Consider the following 18,652-nt stretch of genomic DNA (forward strand, 5'->3'; position numbering starts at 1 on the left):
TGCATGATCTGTTTGTACACCTCTGTATACAATTGTACTTTTAACCAGTATTAATGTTACATTCTTATTATCATGATATCTCGTCTGTATTTTCGTATTCGTGCATTTGCGTTGATACAAAATACATATGTATTTCGACAAAGTTATATCTTTCTCAGCTCTTCGTTAGATGTCACGACGAGCGTTCAAAACATAGTTTCCATAGCAACCGTTGGCAAGCGTCATTCGTTAAACAAGTTGATTCAAGTAGAAATTGTGAGATTGGTAGTGTTGGTTATATTGGTTATATTGGTTATATTGCTATCGTAAAAAAAAAAAAAAAATGGGTCGTACTGACTGGGATCGCATATTATCGGTGGATCCGTCATCATTAACCGACGATGATATGGAGGATCTTTATCCTGCTATGATAAGTTGCGACGTTGATGAGATCAGTGATATTCATAACCTACGAATTTTGATGAAATTGTCCCAAGAAGTACTGCAATACAAGGACACTCAAGTAAAAATAATCATTTAACATTTTCACTTTGCATAAACTATTTTCTTTTTTTCTTTCTATGGAATATGTGATCTTTATTCAATGAGAGACAGCACTCTTTCCTACTCTTCTACAATCATATAGTTCCTGTTTAGACTTGAATTAGCCATCATTTAGGTCACTAATTAGCGTCTTAATGTATTCTGAAATTTATTTCCATAATAGGTAGAGTCGCTACTTTTAGAATGTGGCGAATTAAAACAGACTATCTCCTCTTTGAAACGTAAGCCTGCTAAGCGTAAAAAGGAAGGTAAAATTAGTTGAAATAACGCTTAAATCAAATAGTGTTTTAATTCGCTGTTGTAGTCAATATTATAAAAATGTGTTTCGTTTTATATGATAGAGTGGGATACTTCTGATTCGAAACAGGGAACCACTGATTTATCTAAAGTAAGTTTCCCTTGAAGCACAGAGATATCTTTTACGAAACTTCTTATAAAACAGAGTCCATGATTGTTTTTCTTTTTTCTTTTTTATTTTAAGCACGTAGACGTGTCCGAAAGTACCGATCACGACGATGCTTTGCAAGGGAAAAATAAAAAAATTAAAATTCTCATGACGGAATTAGAGGTGAGTCTCAAATTCAGGTTCTTCGAATTTTCTCTCTCATGTATTCCTGTAATTCTATATAGACATTGGAAAGGGACAATTTAGTTTTAAAAGAACGATTGACAACGTTAACTCAAGAAATGGAGGACGCGACATATAAAATGAACGAAATGACTGGGCAACTGAATTCTGTGCAAATCAAGTCCATAGAATACAAAGGTCGTCCAACTGAAATCAAAATTGTTTGATTTCGTCCATGGTCGCGAACTGAAAGAACGTATTTTTTGTTTTTTTCCAGAAAGAGTATCCGACTTAGAGCGTGAGAATGCAGCGTTAGTTACGCAGGTCGAGGAGGTAACAGCTCAGCAATTAGACAGAGATAAAGCGATAGATGAATTTAGCACAGCTATTGATTCTAGAATTAACGAATGGAAGGTATATAGATGTGTGCGACTATGTATAATCTGAGATTGTTTAATCTTTCAATTCTCGAGGTTCAGATTTTTCTGATTTTTGCTTCTGTTGATACAGAATGGTAATTTTTCCAAAACTACGTGTTCTTATTCTAACAAACGAAGCTGAGAACTATTTGCTATCAATTTATTTGAGTGTAGATAAAAAATTACAGTTGTCTATGAGAATTGAGGGGTTGAAAATGAAACTATAACATTTTTCCACGCGTTTTAACTCGTCCAAAATTTGTCAGGCGATATTGGACGAGAAAGACGAAGAAATACTACGATTAAGAGAACATTTGTCTCAGTCGCTCGTACAATCCGTGGCGTCTGTCAAAGAGCAAAATAAATCTGAAATCGTTCATTTGAACGAGCAAATAGATCATCGTGATAACATCATACTCGAGTTAAAAACAAAGTTGTCTGAAGCCACTGTTGAGATCAACGAGAGTGCAGCTCTGATAGAAAAATTAAAGACCGATGCACAAAAGTATGCGCGTAATCCTGTTAAAAAAAAAAAAAAAAAAAGAAAAAAACAAAGACATTTTGAATAATCGATGGGTTAAAATTTCACTGATGTTTCCTTTAGGATGAAAAAGATCGACAAAAAGAAAGAACAGAGGGATTTACTAAAAAAATTACAGGACGCGAACGAGCAGATATCTAATTTGCAAATCAAACTGAACGAGGCAGAGGAAGATGCTGAGTCGAAAAGTAGCAAAGTCAGTTTCTTGGATACATCTTAATATCTTAATATATTTGCATTAAATATAGGTATTTAGGCTGTGAGGCTTTTCAATATTCCGTGTTATTTAGTTGTGTGAAATAATAGCAACGTTGAAAAAGTACGAGGACGAAGATCAGGGTTTGACGGACGCGTTGAACGAAATAAAAGATCTGAAGAGCGAATTGGAGGGCAAGAGGGGACACGTAACAGATCTAATCAGTGTCGTGAACAAATTAGAAATGTTGAACTCGTATCAGGAAATGGAAATTATAACTCTTAGGTAATCGTACGTTCGATTTGCACCATTTCGAAACTTTATTGCACGTGTTAACGTGTTATATTAACGATGTACGGACTACAGAGAAAAATTAGGTATACCGGAAGACGAATCGGTCTCGATCGAGCACGCTTTAGCGAAACGTAGGGAGCAGGAAAAGAAATTGGAGGAGCTGCTGCAGCAAAATAAATCGTTGGTCGAGGAAAATTTAGAATTAAATTCAGACGTAAGAATCAATGAGACGCTTCTCGATTAAATTTAAGAGAAAGTTCTTTCCTCGGACCCTACTGAAACGGATCCTTTTGCTCGGATCACTTTAACATTCTAGATAAGGGTGTTGAAGTACAAACTGTCCAGGACATCGAAAGAAATAGATTTTTCGGACACCAGTGCGAACGTCACGACCGAATTTTTCCACTCGACCAAATTGACGGACACCACGCCCGCGTGGCACTCAAAATTGAATGTTTCCGAGCTGCAAGAGAATATGCAGCTGGTCATAGAGGAGAACGAAGCCCTTCGAACAGGGATGCACGAAATTTTGGACAGTATTCGGAACCAAGATGGTGAATTTTCGCTAGTTTTAATGGTACTTTCATGATGCACGAATTTTTCCTTCTATCCACGACAAAATTCTCTGTATTTTCTATCTCTTCGGTCACTCTCTTTAACAACACACGTAAACTACCGAACACACGTATACTAATCAAGTTTGTGAGTTGCATTATCGAGTCGAGAGAGATTCCTCGTTGCTTTTGCATTTTTCTGCGTGCAAGTTGAAATTAGGTTAATTTGTTTGATGTCTCAGGGAGAAGTACCGTGGAAATACAGTCGAGCACGTTAGAGAGGTTGCTAGAGGCGTTAGATGTGAGACACTTGGCGGGCTGGTATCATCCTGCAATGAGATTGCAGGAGCATTTGAACGTGGTGCAGGGCAGCAATAGCGAATTGCGTGGCCAGCTCAAACAGTTGAGGTATTTTCGTAGAAACGTTGCTACTTCTTGTAGTTCTTTCTCGTAGTAATAATTTCATCATTCCAAAATCTCAAAAAAAAAAACCTAAGAAACCTATTTGCAATTTCTTTACTTTTGCTTATTTCGTAAACTCGCGAGCAATTTTTGCGTGATTGTGTCTTGTTAACTTAACAAACAAAACCGATTACAAGGTCTGCGAATGATTGCAGAAAAGAGCTGCAAAGGAAGGATAACGTGTTGCACAAATTAGTTTTGAGCAAGCATAGCGAGCTCGAGAAAGTATACAGCGAAGACTCGGACAGCGAGAGATTGACCACGTATCTGGCCGAGATGAAAAATTTGCAAGAAGCTTATAGAAACGAGGCGGAAGAATGGGAGAGGCAAAAGACTGTCCTGATAGAGCAAAACGACGAGCTTAAAAACGAGACTGACAAATTGAAACTCAAGCTCGAGGTTTACGAACAGAGTGCAAAAATATTGGAAGATGGCGAGGACGAGATTCGAAAGGCATTCGCGGTTAAGACCAAAGAGTACGTGGAAGTTTCCGGCGAAGCTTTAATTGCGAACAGAAAGGTCGTTGCTCTTCAACGGTTGTTGAACAAAGAAACGAGGAAAGCTCACCAGGATCGAAAGGAGGCAATTAAGAACGAGAGCTACTTGAACAAGGCGTTGGCCGACACTACTAAACACAACAAGATTCTCGAGCGCGAGATGTCGATATTGCAGAGTAATCTGTTCAATTCCGTTAGCTCGACCACTCACAACGAGTTGAAGGAGAAGCACGAAGAACTGAGCATACGTTTTCGTAATCTGATGGAGAATAATCTGACGCTGGGGAACGACGATGCGATAGAGAGACTGAAGAGAGAGTTGGAATTAACGAAGCGAGAGAAAGATCAACTCGCGGAGCTTCTCTTGAAAAGAGAGACTCGCAGCGAGGGCGACGAAGATCTAACGAATTCGATGGAAAAACTGAAGGAAGCTCAGGCGAGGGAGCTTCTGGAGAAGCAACGGGCTGACCACGTGACCAGCCTGAGCGAAATTTTGCAGACTCAGTTGTCGAAATGCGAGGATAGTCTGAAGGAGGTAGCTGCTGCTAAGTCCGAACTGCAGGAAGAACTGATCGTTCTCCACAAAAGATTGTCCAAAGATCTGCAATTCGAGAAAGCTCAACAAATGGACGACAACAGGGTGCAAGAATTAAAGGACAACAACGCGACGCTTCAGATAGAGATAGAGAGTTTGAAGAAGCAGCTGCAGATTGTTCAGGAGGAAGCCAAGCAGCAATACTCGTTGAATTCGTTGAAAACGATGGAGCTGGACAATCTCAGGCATCACATATTAAATTTGCAAGCCGTCAGCGAGGACAAAGCCACGATCTCGAGACTGGACTTCGAGCTGGCGAGTAAACATTTGCTAGAGACGGAGTTGAACGCGCAGAAAGTTCGTTTGGAGAACGAGGTGTCGTGTCTGCAGGAGGAGCTCGATAAATCGAGGACGACTTGCGAGGGATTGCGCAGTTACGTACAGGATTGTCGGAAACAGTGCGACAATCGTTGCAGGTAACCAGGTTTCTTTTTCTTTTCAGGAAAATCTGGGGAGGAAATTTAATTTTCTCTAACGTCCAGTGCGTGCCACGAAATAAATTTGTTTGAATTCTTAAAATTTTTAATGATGGAACAAGTTACAATTTTGACTCTTATATCCGAAGCAGAAATTGGAATTAAGTTTTTGGAAGAAATTCTGAAATGTCTGACGCGTCGTTCGAGACTTGAAATTAAAATTTTAAACATAAAAGTCAGAAATAAGAATTGAACTGAATGTAGTACGAGCTTGTCGTTGGAGGAAGATTTGCTTCGGATCTCTTTGCTGTGAGAACGCGCGTTCTACTGATTGGGATCTTTTGCAGAATGTACATAGACGTCATAGGATTTCTGCAAAATCAGTATGCTGGTTCCACTTCGATCAGCGCTTTGGACAGAGTAATCTCGTTGTCGATGAGACTGAAGCACGAACGTCGGAATATCGATTCCGAGGTGAAAAAAGCGAAAGAGTATCACGAGAATGCTAAGCAGCAGCAGGAAATGCTAACCAACCGTTTACAAATCGTTGAAAGTTTGAAAGATATACTGGAACAGCAGATTGGAAGTAACAACGTCCACGATATCATGCAACAGTTCTCGGGATATTCGCAGTATACTATGAGTGTACGTGTTTTTATCAAATTGCTTAGTCGAATGTTCTTTTTGTTAATAGCCACGTATTCGGTGTAATATTTTTCGTGTTTGAAATGCACATTATTTTTCTTTTTCAATTTTTAAAAGTGGATTCGTAAAGATCCATAATTTTTAACATTGGATACTTCAGTACTGGTAACAACAGTACGGTATTCCTTCGAATATCTTTTTTAATAACCTTTTTGTATCCCTAATACCATCTAACCTCTCGATTTTGTTACTATTTTGTTACTATCGATTTCGTTTTCAATGTATTTTAAATAAGACCGTCTACTTTAAACGAACAATTAACGATTGATCAGGACTTTAAGTACAAACGAAAGATAACGCAGCTAGAGCAGGAGCTGCAAACCGCCAACAACAAATTTATGGAGTACGAATCGGTGATAGCCGAGATGGAGCACGAAATGATACAGATCCAAAAAGCGTGGAACAAGGGCCAGGATCACCAATCCAAAACCGGCACGCGTAACGTGGCTAGTCAAACGTCGCTAGAGAGCAGGCACGCATCTGCTCAAACAAGCCTCGTGGAAACGAAACCGAGAGAGATGCAAACTGATCCTTACACGTGTTGCTTGGACAAGAAGGAAACGAACGAAATCGAAGTTCAGACAACTGTTTCCAAAGGGAGTTCGGAAGATCGGATGGAAGAATCAGCGAAAGAGCGGAAAGAAATAGAAATGAGAGGAGAAAAGGAAGAAGCCACTTACTCCAAAGAGAAAGCCGAGGAGGAGGAAACGGTAGGAAAGAAAGAAGATCCAGTGCGTGGAGAAAGAATGGAGAAAGAGAAAGGAACGGTAGAAAGCGTGAATGATACGGAGAAAGAAGGGGAGGATCAGGAGGTTTCGCTGCTCCGAGAGCAGTTGAATCAAGCATTGAAGCTCGCCTCCGAGCGCTCCTCCGCTTTAATCAAGTGCGAATTGCAGTTAGCCGAGCATCAGGCGAAGGTGGACTCGTTGAACAAAGTGATAGACAGCAAGGAGCTAGAGCTGGCGCGGAAGGAGAAGCTGGTCGAGGAGTACAAGCTCTCGTCTCGCGTGCAAGCTTCCGCCGGTGATTGTAGCGAGAAGCTGGCGTTGAAGTCGACGATAAACAGCATGCAGAAGCTGCTCGGTCAGAAGGAGGAGACCATTGCCAGATATCAGAACCTACTGAAGGAAGACAGAGACGAGCACAGTAACGCTGCGGCTCGTCTGCAGGAAGAAATCCGAGGTTTGCGTGCTCGTATTCTGTCCATACAGAGCGAGACTACCAGGAGAAGCCAGCCACAGAGAGTGGACGATGGGAGAGACGAGCCGGAAAAGTTGATCGAGAAAGTAGGAGAAACTGGGACGAGGGTTGAGGATGTTGATAGAATAAGGAACATCGTTATGCAGGCGGAAGAGGTTGCCAGGTTGCAGGAAAAGGTCTCTACTTTGGAGGCAGATCTGAGTATTACTAGGGAATTGAGCGACCGGTGGCGTCGGCTGGCTGAAGAGAGGCTTAAACATATAGATCGTATGAGGGAAAGGTATTGTTGTGGGAAGAAAGGATATGACGAGGTCGTAAATTGGTGAAGAATTAAGATTTAGACACTTTCATTTTATTACTGGTGGAGGATTCAGTTAGAATTTTATTGAATTACTTCTTATTGGAGGATTGTAGTTGCTTTTAGGAAGGGGAGGATTAATTAATCCTTTACGTGCTCAGATTCACAAAAAAATTATGATTCACAAATTAAGAAAAATGCGAGATTATTGATAGATAAAAATTAGGATATCTCGTGTGTTTTTGCATTAGTTCTGCTATCTGTCCGATCATTCTCGATACAATTGAAAACGTTTCTCCTGGCTGGTTAAAATAGAAGTGAGACTGGAAAAATAAAACGTCGAATTTACAACCACGTTATGTCATTTCCATCTAATAACAAATAAATTGTTTGGTTATAAAAAGCAATTCTTCAGAATATTGAATCGTCGCTTCTCGTTAGATTGGAAGAACAACACAAGAGCGAACTGGAAAGTTATCTTGGAGAATTGACAAAATGGCAGTCAGAAGCAGATACGCTACGCAAGCAATTATGCGAAAATCGTATGTTGGTGACGAAAGGGAATATGTCTTTGATGAAAGAGATGCAGGAGAAGGACGATAAGATAAATCAGCTTAATTTCGCGTACCAGGAATTACAGGTATCATAGGTTCTTTGCGATCCTACGAACCTTAGCGAGATATATACAGTGATGAACAAAACTGAACACGTATACGGAGTTTTGATATTAATAATATTTTATTCTGTATTTGCACGTAGAATACAAAAAAGGCAAAATACGTATTGTTCTGTAGGATATTTCTATTTTCAAAAGAAAATTTTGTGATCTCGTTAGCATCTTTAAAAAATCTTAAAAAGATATCTTTAAAAAAAAAAAAGCGAATTCAGGAAAATGAAAACAGAAGCTTTACGTTTTAAAATAGGACTAAGTAGATTGTTGTACAATCTTTTTTAACAAAGTTACAACAGTTTAAGTTCTTCATCATAATGAGTTCAGTTATGCTCTTTGCTGTATAAGCCCATAGAAAATACAGGTCATTATTTTTGAATGAAGAACGAGGTCGAGTTAATGGAATCCGCGACTCGATCGCGACAAGCGATAACTCACGGCGAGTCCGAGTTGAAGATACACGAAATTACACCGAGTCAGGATAATTCGCAGCAACAGGATCATACAGACACTGTGAGGAAACAGTTGCAATCGTTGCTGGAAAAGGAGAAAATGTACAAGAATGAGATAACTGAGTTAAAGGAACAGCTTAGTCGCAGGTATTTTTTTTTTTTTTTTTTGCAACAGACAGGAAACAAAGAGAATAGAATTTTTTACATGACAGGGTAAATCAGGGTAAGTTCGGTCAATTGCAGTATTAATATCAGTTGTCAGAAATGAAAGTAAATAATTTTCACTTGTTGCAATATATTATTTACATATATTACATTATATTTATTTACATCGCTGGCATTATCTAAATTTACTAAAAATAACAAACCGTACAGCTTTTTTTTTAAAAAAAGTCTCGGACTTGCTCTATGTAATAAATTTGGTTTTCTTTGGACAAATACATATTTGGTGTCGGAATATAAAATTTAGGTAAAGATTTTTAATTGATGCTTAGAGTTCTCTGGATTGGAAAGTTCATAATTTTTCGAGGGAATGTCACAGATAATATAATCAAACTGTAGATTTTCATATATTTGTTTACACATAATGTACAAAAATATATAAAATAATCAAAATATAGTGACTGACATAATATTTAGCAGGTGAAAAATTCTCTGTCATGTATTCTCACGTAATTCTGTTCGTTCTCTCCCATGTTTTGTCACGTAACTTTTATTTCGATTCTCGTTAGTGAAAACAAAAAATCCATTGTGTAACTAGAAATTTAAATTTCTTTTTCAATTTTTATACGATTTATTTTCTCGACTTGTACAATCGAATCACAATTGTAAGAAAAAGACGAAACCCTTTGATTGCCCTCTCTGATCATCTTCGTCGTAGATATATGACAGTGAAGACTCAAGAAAAGAAAAGCTCGCAGCGTGAGGTTCAACTTGAGCGTAAAGTGAAATCGCTAGAGGAGGAACTTGAGAAAGCTCAAGCGCAATTAGACAGGAAATATCTGGCCCAGGAGGCAAAGAAAGCCAAGGTACACCTACTTCCACATTTCTTTTATTACTTGTACAAATTTCTCGTGCAACAACGCGTTCTACAAAAATTCCGAAATATCGCGCAGACGGCCGAAGAACTCTCACTATGGGAGAAGCAAAAGAAGTGGCAACAAACCGCCGAAAACTTGAAGGAGAAGCTCAAGGTAAAGACAGAGGAGCACGCGAAATTATTCACGAATTACGAGAAACTTCGGTCAGTGGTCTCGTGCATGGAACGAGAGAAACGATATTTAAAGAGTAAATTGAAGCTAGAGAACGGCACGATAGCTGGAAATTTATCAGCTCGGCCGATTAGCTTCCGGCAAAACATCATGGAAGATCTGCAGAAAGAGTGTCAAACGTTGCGAGAACGTATCAAGGAATTGTCGGATAGATTGGAGAACGAGGATAACGAGAAACTTTTGTTAAAACTCGAGGAGCAAAAGAGACGTATCGCCGCGTTGGAGGCAGTTTCTCAGGTTCGTTTCGTTCGTAGGACGTTTGTCACCTCGTTGAATTGCTTCTCACGTTTATTGGTGTTTTTATAGGGTAACGGCTATGTTGTTAGTCAATTAGAGAAATTGGAGATGACCAAAGATATTTTGGAGAAAATGAACTTGGCGTTGGAGGCCGAGAATTTCGAGCTTCGTCTCGAATTGGAAAAGGCGAACGCGGAAACGCCTAGATTAAGGGAAAAGGTTGAACATTTAGAGAAGTAAGTTTAGACAACACATCTTTTATTAGACGTTTCATTTGGAAATTCAAGTGGTTAGACGGGCAGAGTCTTTCATTTTTGGAGCGATTTTAATAATATTTTGTTTTCTTCGCTTTAATTTCAACGATCACTAAGTTATTCTTCAATTTGTTTGTTTATTTGTTTGGATGAAAATTAGGTTAGTGATAAGAGCAATTAGATGATAAATCAGCGCTTCATCTCACAATTTATTATTCACGTTCATAGATACATAGAGCTGTTGAAAGTAGAAAAATCTTCCGACTCGACTCCACGATCGTCCGACAAAGACTTGCAGGACCACGGTTCGAAAAAGTCCATCTTAGAAATGGAGAGGACGATCTTCACCTTGAAGGGCATCATCGAGAAGCTTCACGTGGAGAATAAACGTCTGAGGCTTGGCTCGAAGAAAAATCACATTATGCACCAGGCAGGGGAACGATTTAATTTCTTAACCTCTCGTTCAACGTCGCTTAATTTCGCACGTGTTTAATTTCACCACTAACACTCGGTAAATATCGTGCGTAGGGCAAAGTGTTCGTCAATGGTCGAACCGAAGCTACGTTGCAAAGAAATTACGAGGAGGCGCAGAAACGAATCGTAGCATTAGAGACTGATTTGCAATTGGCGGAGCAGAGAGTGACCGCGTTAGAGAAGGTTCAGAAGGAGGAAGATAACGGTGAGATAAAAGTCTTGAGGGAACAATTATACCACAAATCTGAACTCCTAAACAAAGTGAAGCATTTATTATCGAGAGCAGCCACAAACGAGAAAACTCTTCGGCAACGTGTAAATATACTATTTGTACGCATAAGAGAGGGAAAGGGAGAAATATTGGTTGCACGTGAAATGGTGCTGATTTTGAAATTGAAATCATTCAGAATTTTAATGGCTGCGGTTAAGTTGTATTATGTAACACAAGTTTGAGATATTTGACATTGCCTGAGTTAAATTCTAATTTCATCTTTACATTACTCATTATTCAATACACTTGAAATGGTATAATTTTAATTTCACTTCAAGTAATTCGACATTATTTAATAGTATTTTATAGTAATGGTATTTGACTTTAAGTTCTTTAATATTATTTGACGTTAGTCACTAAATTCTAAACTTCAAACGATTTTAGCTTGATGTTAATTAAGTGGACGTCGAGTCGAACCTTGAAACTTGCCAAACCTTGACTCGGATAAACAATATCATTGGCGAGACTTCTAAACATAAACCGAAATCGAAAATAAAAACATTTCGTTCCCTCAAGCGTCCGGGGAACACAACGACGCAGTTTCAGCTGTCGAAACGTCGCGTAAGGACACAATTTTCGATGCGCGTTACGCTCGGTAGCTTCAAATAAATTGTTCCACAGTGGTGAAAATGTATTGAGTCATTTCGTGATTCGGCGTTGAAACTTGTCCATTTCACGTGCAACAACACAATAATTCAAGAGGAAAAGAACACGAAAGAAAGGAACTTACGAATAATTTTCAGGTACAGCAACTAGAATCGAAACAGGCGTTGTCTACGATACCAGAGTGTCGTGTAACTCCACCCACTCCCGAATAAACAACGTCTGGTATGTCTTCGTAACATTATTGTGCATTTTATTTACTGAACAGCGAGGAAATATTCAGTTTCACATGCGTTGTCTAATTTCTCTTTCCTCTGCTACAAGTCGTATCGACGTGGATGACGTCAAAGTGTGTATCTTTCTCTTAAATTTTATATTAAAAGCAAATAACTCGACTTCTGAAGTTATTCTGTTATAGTATCTTCGATAAGACTAGATGTGAGGGAAAATTTTCGTTTTCACAAACATCATATAAAAGACAAATATCTTTTCTTTACTTGATATTTATTATTGTTAATAATACTTTACGTTCAATACTCTGAATAACGATAGACAGTCACTACCAGCAAAAAATTTGGAACTACTACGTATTTGAGAAAAGATTTCAAAAGCTTTTTAAAAGCTCAAAATGTACGATTAATTTTTGAGAGTTATTAGCAATTCAGAAAAAAAATTGACAGAGGAATAATTCCAAATTTTTGGTAGATGTCGTGCAATACATATACATACATATAATACTCACAGTAAGATACGAGATCGGATTTTTCCGACTTTTCACACCTTTGCGTATACGCTTCCCTGAGTATAGATGAAGGATCGATTACAAAAGTAAAAGAGTTGAGGTATTCTGTACTCAACAGAAACATACACTATCTACATAACTTGTACTTTGATCAATACTACGGTACTGTAATTCTTGTTGAATTAATGAATCTCCGACATTCTCCGTTTCATTCGATTCTGTTCAATCATAACGTGCGAAACAATTCGACGGGGAAACGGAGATCAACGTAAAATGCGTCGTTACAAAAATATTACAAAAGTATAAATTTTCAACTACCTCGAATGTCAAATGCTCTTTTAATTCTACATAAGTCAGACTTCCGTTTGCTAATTTAGGCGGCATTTTCGGCACACGTACGCGTTGACACGTTGACGAGTATTCGAGTAATTTAATAGTCGCTGTCGAGAGCTTGGAGAAACGGTTGAATCGAGCCCTCATCCTCGCAGTCGGGGATGAGCTTCCCTTTGTACTTGACGCAAGAATCGGCGCACTTCTGCCCCAGGAAGTACGGGCCAAACATTTTCTTGCACTGGGCGCAATTTCTGATGCATACCCCTGAGAAGTCAATTCGAAAAATTTTCAATAAATTTTCAAACGCAACGAATTGGAAAGAAATAAACTCAGAGCGTGGTTCGTGCAGTTAATTTTTAAATACTAAATTCGTGTATACACTTACCTATGGCTCGGTCGAAGGGAACGCTTCCTGCAACGAGCATGAACGTCATAGCATAAGACAGGAACAGCACTAGCAAAATACGAGTTGAAGTATTCATGACTGAAACAAATATCGATGTTCAGTATTAATTCATTCTAAATGATAATTAGATCCTAATCCTTTCGAGATGGAGTAAGTTTAATATCCGAGTACACACGATGTGTCCTAATTCATTAATCTCGACCTTACCAAGTACAGAGTGTAGAATTTTCTAGACAATTTTATATAAATTTTCCCCCGAATATTCATGACTGAAACAAATATCGATGTTCAATATTAATTCATTCTAAATGATAGTTAGATAAAATACGAGTTGAAGTATTCATGACTGAAACAAATATCAATGTTCAGTATTAATTCATTCTAAATGATAATTAGATCCTAATCCTTTCGAGATGGAGTAATTTTTATGTTTAATATCCAAGTACACACGATGTGTCCTAATCCATTAATCTCGACCTTACCAAGTATGTAGAATTTTTACCAAGAATGTAGAATTTTCTAGACAATTTTATATAAATTTTCCAAGTTATTTCCGAATATTATCTGTGTCTTTTATAAGAAGGCAAGAAGATGCCTTAAGATGGTTCCATTCGCGATAGAATCTTACGCTCCAATCTCATCTCATTTTAATGGTATCTCCAAAGAGATACCATCTATCAAACTTATGTTAGCCAATTGCACCTTTCCACCTCGAGGAGCGTAGCAACTTTCACTCAGACGTAAGACACCGCTGCACCATTGTTAATTACGTCTCACAATACCCAACAGCGAAGAAAACAAAGAAACCAACCAGGATCTGCGATATGAACCAGGATAGCGACTCTCGATATCGCGCGCGGTTCATCAGCTTTTCTCTCTTGTGCGCGCGCGATGCAATAAATCAAAACAAAAGAAAAAAGGAAAAGAACCAACGTATCTTCAGTAGAACGTGAATCCTAGTGAAGGTAGATCCGACAGAATACCAGGGAGAGACTCGATAGTTCTAGCCTCTGGCGGGATGCACGATTCAAAGCCTCTTCGATTGATTGTAATAATCGTACGCGCTTTCCTCGATTAATTATCGGTCTCGTTCGAGCTGTCGATGAAAGAAAAAAAAAAAAAAAAACAATCGATGCGCAAAGGAACTCGTACGAAAGAGAACGGGGAACGACGTTCGTGAACTTTCAGGGATAAACGCGGCAAGTTGTCGAAGTCGTCGAGACAACACGAACCTCAACGATCAAACTCGACTCGACAATTACGGACATAGCATCCAGATTCGGCTGGTAGTCAGAAAAAATTGAAAACAAAGCAAAAAAGGAAAAAAAAAAGGAAAATAAAAGGAACGAATCATACGCGTGTTCTTTCAATAAGTCCGAATAATTCTTTCCGTTCCGCGAACGCAGATATTTATCGGCCACACGGCTGGTCTCTTCGCGTCTCTCCCATAATAAATCGCTCGAGGGTATCCGCTACGTTGGTGGTCACCTGTTCCTTTTTTCGTTTTCGTATCCATTTTTTTCTCTCTCTCTCTTTCGCTCTTTCTCCCCTCTTCCCTCTTCCCTCCGCCATTTACAACCGGAATCTACCGCGATCCGTCGCTTCCGCGTTCTCCATAACGGCCACATTGTAAACACATAAAGATAATAAATATGGATGGAAGGTGTCTCTTATCTCCTCGTCTCGCTCTCCCTCTCTCTCTCTCTTTTCCTCGCTCTCGGTTTCTCTCCAGGAAGCACTTAAAAGATTCAAGACCAAGGATCGATCGATCGATCTATCTGTCGATCGGTCGATCGTGTTGTTGCCGCCGGTTAACGCACGATCCGACCGTGCAATTGATCGCGAACCAATGGACCAGGATGTGCCTTCGAGTCGGCCGAGCATGGGAATGACAATACCGGGAATATCGGTGATCGGGAGGGCTAAGTAAGTAAGTGGAGTATAGGTTAGATTGTAAAATAAATATATCACTACACGGTGGCCAAGTGATCGGCCAAGAAATGCGTTTTCACTCTATCGGAGAGATGGTAGTATTTACCTGGGTTGCTGCCGGTTGCTGATCGAGCCGAGGCTGCTGGAATTGATAAAACCAGACGAATGACACTGAGCACTGTACGATGACGGCCTTATATATCCGTTGAGGCCAGATTCATCCCTCGGACGAAGGAAACCCCGCTGCCTATCTTACCTTAATTCGATTTCTTCGATTTCCTGCACTCTCTCGGCAATCGTGGGCTGCGGAAATTTCGATCGATCGTTAGTCGGATTGCTTAAAGAGGATCTCGCTGTATCCGGTTCCGCTGCTGCCAACCGACAAGCTGGCGTCGATTCACTGTCGTCGATAACCGCTGTTTAGTGAAACACTTCGAAACGAACTTTTAAATTCCGAGTCTAAATCCGAAGGGGGAAATGTTAATTGCACGGCGTAGATGAAATTCGAAAGGATCATCAGGATCAGGAAGGTAGTTTAGCGAAAAAAAAAAATTTTAACTCGTCATTTTGCAACTTGTGAGCGTTTTATTTATATCCCTGTTGCAAAATGTTTTCCGTTGTAATCTTCGACGATACAAAATATTGCGTCTCTTCGAATTACCATAAAATTAGCAATTTTAATTCAACTTGCCAACGCGGAAGGTATCCATGTTTTTGAACATTTTCGAACACTTGTGTCTGTGTTCGATATATAGGATATACCGTTTTGATAAGATCAGATCAACAGAATATCTTGATCCGTGTCGCACGTCAGGAGACGTCTCGTTGAGATTTCAATCGTCGTGCCGCTATTTCCTCCTTTCTTGTGCCTCCATGTCGACTCTCGTCACTGGAGATTTATGTTGTAAGGACCAGAAGTTTCTGTAACCGATCGCGTCCCTGTCTTTGATCCTTTGGTCGTCGTCCAGTCGCGAAACTTGGCTCTTGCGGCTTGAAATCGTCGACAACGCGTCGCGCGTGTCTTCTTTGCGTCTGGTGTTCTTCGTTCCATGATTTTTCACGTTCGCGTCCTCGTGCAAGTTTCCGATATCCTCGTTTCCGAATCCAGTTGGAAGATCTTCCTCGTACCTTTCGGAAATCTTCAAAGAATCACTAAAATCGTTAAAACTTGTATCTCTCGTATTTCCCCTCTTTTTCTCTATTTTGTATCCCTTATTATTTTTCTTCAGTTCTTTATCCTTGCCCTCGTTAAAGTTAAATTTCGGAAAATCATTTTTAGTTTCTTCGTCCTGATTATAATGGTTTCTCCTTCTTCCGAAATCTCTCTTGTCGTTTCTAAAAATTCTTATAAAATCATCGTGCACGTCCTCTTCCTCGTCTCGCATCCGTTCGTCGATCCTTGCGAAATTACTCGATCCGTACGATTTCGGTAGATCGTCGAAAGTGTCTCGAAGTTGCGCGTTGTTCGCTCGTACCCTGAACGTCGTATTATCACTTTCGGACACGTTGAAGTCGCTCGGAACTCGCTTCCCGTTCTCTCCGTACTTGGTCCGCGTCTCCTTTTCGAGCTGATACAACTTTTTCATTATCGGATCGTCCTTAAGAAATTCGTCTAGATCGAACGGCTTCCTGTACTCGTTCACGTCGAAAATTATGGGCCCCGATTCACTTTCAGAGTCGCCTTGCCTCGCTCTCGTTGAATCTTCGCGCGAAGTTTCCTCAGATTCCTGTTCCACGAGATACTTGGCGTCGTTTGAATTATCCTTCGAACCTTTCGTTGGAACCAGTTCACTTTTATCCTCTTCCTCGCGATCGAAAAATTCAGATGACTCGCCGAAGTCCATCGACAACGATTCACGTTCCGAATTCTGTCCGAACCCTAAACTCTCTAACGATTTATTCTCGTCGCTTTTGTCCCGTTGGCCAGCGTTTGAAAATCTGTTTAAATTCGTCAAATCTGTATCGTTCTTGTCTTCGTCGAATCTTTCGACGCTTTTCAAATTTAGAACGTTCGAATTGCTTTCGTTGGCTTTACTTTTGTCCAATTCGTTGCTGCTTGAAGAGTTGCTTTCTTCGCTCGAGTTTCCTTTCGAATTTTTTAATTCTAAAATTTCCTCGGGAGAATCGTTGTACGAATATTCTTTAGAATCGATAGATACTTCCGGATCAACGAAGTCAGCTTTTCCTTCTGTCTTCTCCTTGCGATCCTCCTCGTCTAAACACTCTTCTCTAATGTCGGAATAATCTGGTACCTCGACATATGGGATTTTGTTCGGATCGTATTCCGGAATCTCGGAAGACATTTCGTAATTTTCGACATTTCTCTGATGATCTCGTATATCGATGTAATGTTTATCCTCTTCTTCTTTTTTGATCGAACTCTGCAATTTATCTATGTCTCGAAGTGTTGCGTTTAACGCATTCTTATCATTTTGTAAATGTCCAATCTCCTGCGACTCTGGAAAATCTTTTTCCCTAGTATTTTGATCGTTTGCTGCGATCTTTTTATCCTTTTTAATCGAGCTCTGGGATTTATTTCTATCCTGAAACGTTTCACTCGACGTGTTCTTATCATTTTGTGAATTTTCAATTTCCTGCGACTCTGAAAGATCTTCTTTGCTATCACGATTTTTCGTTGCGATTCTTTTATTCTTTCTTTTCGGTTTAATCGAGGTCTTATCATTTTGTAAATTTTGCGAGAAATCTTTTTCACCGTCATTATCGCCTTTAAAATTTTGTTCCCTGTTTCCCTTTGAATCACTCGTCTCGAAATTTTGTGTGTCGTCGCAATCAGAGAAGACAGAAACGCAACTACGTTCGTTCGTTTCTTTCGAGGAAGACGATTCGAACTTGTCGAATCCTTTATTCATCCTAGCAGTTCCTAAGTTCTGATTTGTATTTCTTGGTTGCATCGTGTGATTCAATTGTTTTTGTCGTTCCTCGTAACTTAGATTTGGATGACGATTGAATCTCTCTGAAGAGGGGACTTGCTCTCCTACGTGATCAGATCTTTCGACCAACGAACGCCTCAGACGTCCGATCACAGTCTCTTCTCGATGATTCTCAAATATTTCAACTTTATTTTCATCGACATTTTCACTGGAATTTGAATTTCCATTTGAAGTTGGAGAATTTAATGCGTTGGTAGAATTATTATTCGTGCCTTCAGCGAATGCATTGGCAGTGTTACTTTTAGACGACCAACTAGTTTTAGAACCAATTCTCTTCGGAGAATTTTTATTAATCTCCTTTGCCAGCTCTCTCGTGTTTTCGGTCTTCGTTGTCGGACTCCAATTCGACGTCAAAGACGATTCGAATTGTCTCGTAGCATTCCTTTCTGCCGTCTAAAAATTTCGAATCCTTTTGTTACTCTAATTCTACTCGTTGTTTTTTTTTTTTTTCAAGGGATAAGATTTAATGATGAGATCGGCGTTAAAGTAATGTACACGATGTCGTTTGAAGATTTCAGTTTGGTGAAATTTAGAAATTAATTCTAGACAGTACTAGATTTCACACGCCCGAAGTTAATTAATGCCAAACTTCGCGTATTGTCTAACGTTCGTTTCGAAAGGGAAGAACGAAAGAACGAAAAAAAAAGAGAAAGAAAAAAGATGGGAGGAGAATTCACAAAACTTGACGAAGATTCCATAAATGGCACTCTCGTTAATGTGACTTTATTCGTTTCACGATACTTAAACTGTACAAAATTCGATTACAAT

General features: G+C 39.4%; 3 protein-coding genes across 5 annotated transcripts in view; 1 reads left to right on the plus strand and 2 right to left on the minus strand.

The window, feature by feature from the left end:
- The first annotated feature begins 240 nt into the window (after positions 1-240).
- On the plus strand, positions 241-11,808 carry LOC122535774 (centrosomal protein of 290 kDa). The gene is made up of 23 exons (XM_043667581.1): positions 241-502; positions 707-791; positions 885-931; positions 1,025-1,111; positions 1,174-1,309; positions 1,389-1,525; positions 1,797-2,035; positions 2,135-2,267; positions 2,362-2,552; positions 2,634-2,775; positions 2,878-3,115; positions 3,358-3,523; positions 3,733-5,085; positions 5,433-5,730; positions 6,063-7,270; positions 7,730-7,928; positions 8,343-8,557; positions 9,291-9,438; positions 9,526-9,918; positions 9,988-10,154; positions 10,401-10,602; positions 10,701-10,961; positions 11,661-11,808. The coding sequence occupies exons 1-23, from the start codon at positions 323-325 to the stop codon at positions 11,733-11,735; spliced, it is 6,300 nt and encodes a 2,099-aa protein (XP_043523516.1). The 5' UTR covers positions 241-322; the 3' UTR covers positions 11,736-11,808.
- On the minus strand, positions 11,753-15,395 carry LOC122535776 (eclosion hormone). The gene is made up of 3 exons (XM_043667582.1): positions 15,040-15,395; positions 12,981-13,079; positions 11,753-12,859 (listed from the first exon to the last, which is right to left on the minus strand). The coding sequence occupies exons 2-3, from the start codon at positions 13,075-13,077 to the stop codon at positions 12,693-12,695; spliced, it is 264 nt and encodes an 87-aa protein (XP_043523517.1). The 5' UTR covers positions 13,078-13,079; positions 15,040-15,395; the 3' UTR covers positions 11,753-12,692.
- Positions 15,396-15,498: 103 nt separating this feature from the next.
- Positions 15,499-18,652, minus strand: part of LOC122535773 (chorion peroxidase) — a 39,969-nt gene continuing 36,815 nt past the window's right edge. For 2 of the 3 annotated variants that reach the window (XM_043667578.1, XM_043667577.1), the window contains one exon: positions 15,499-18,277. In XM_043667578.1, coding sequence (XP_043523513.1) covers positions 15,782-18,277 — 2,496 coding nt within the window. In that variant the 3' untranslated portion in view covers positions 15,499-15,781. The remainder of the gene's footprint in view (positions 18,278-18,652) is intronic. The other variant, XR_006308256.1, reaches the window with a different exon arrangement.

This window comes from Frieseomelitta varia, unplaced genomic scaffold (assembly GCF_011392965.1).
Source record: "Frieseomelitta varia isolate USP_RPSP 00005682 unplaced genomic scaffold, Fvar_1.2 scaffold_769, whole genome shotgun sequence".
Taxonomy (NCBI): Eukaryota; Metazoa; Arthropoda; class Insecta; order Hymenoptera; family Apidae; genus Frieseomelitta; species Frieseomelitta varia.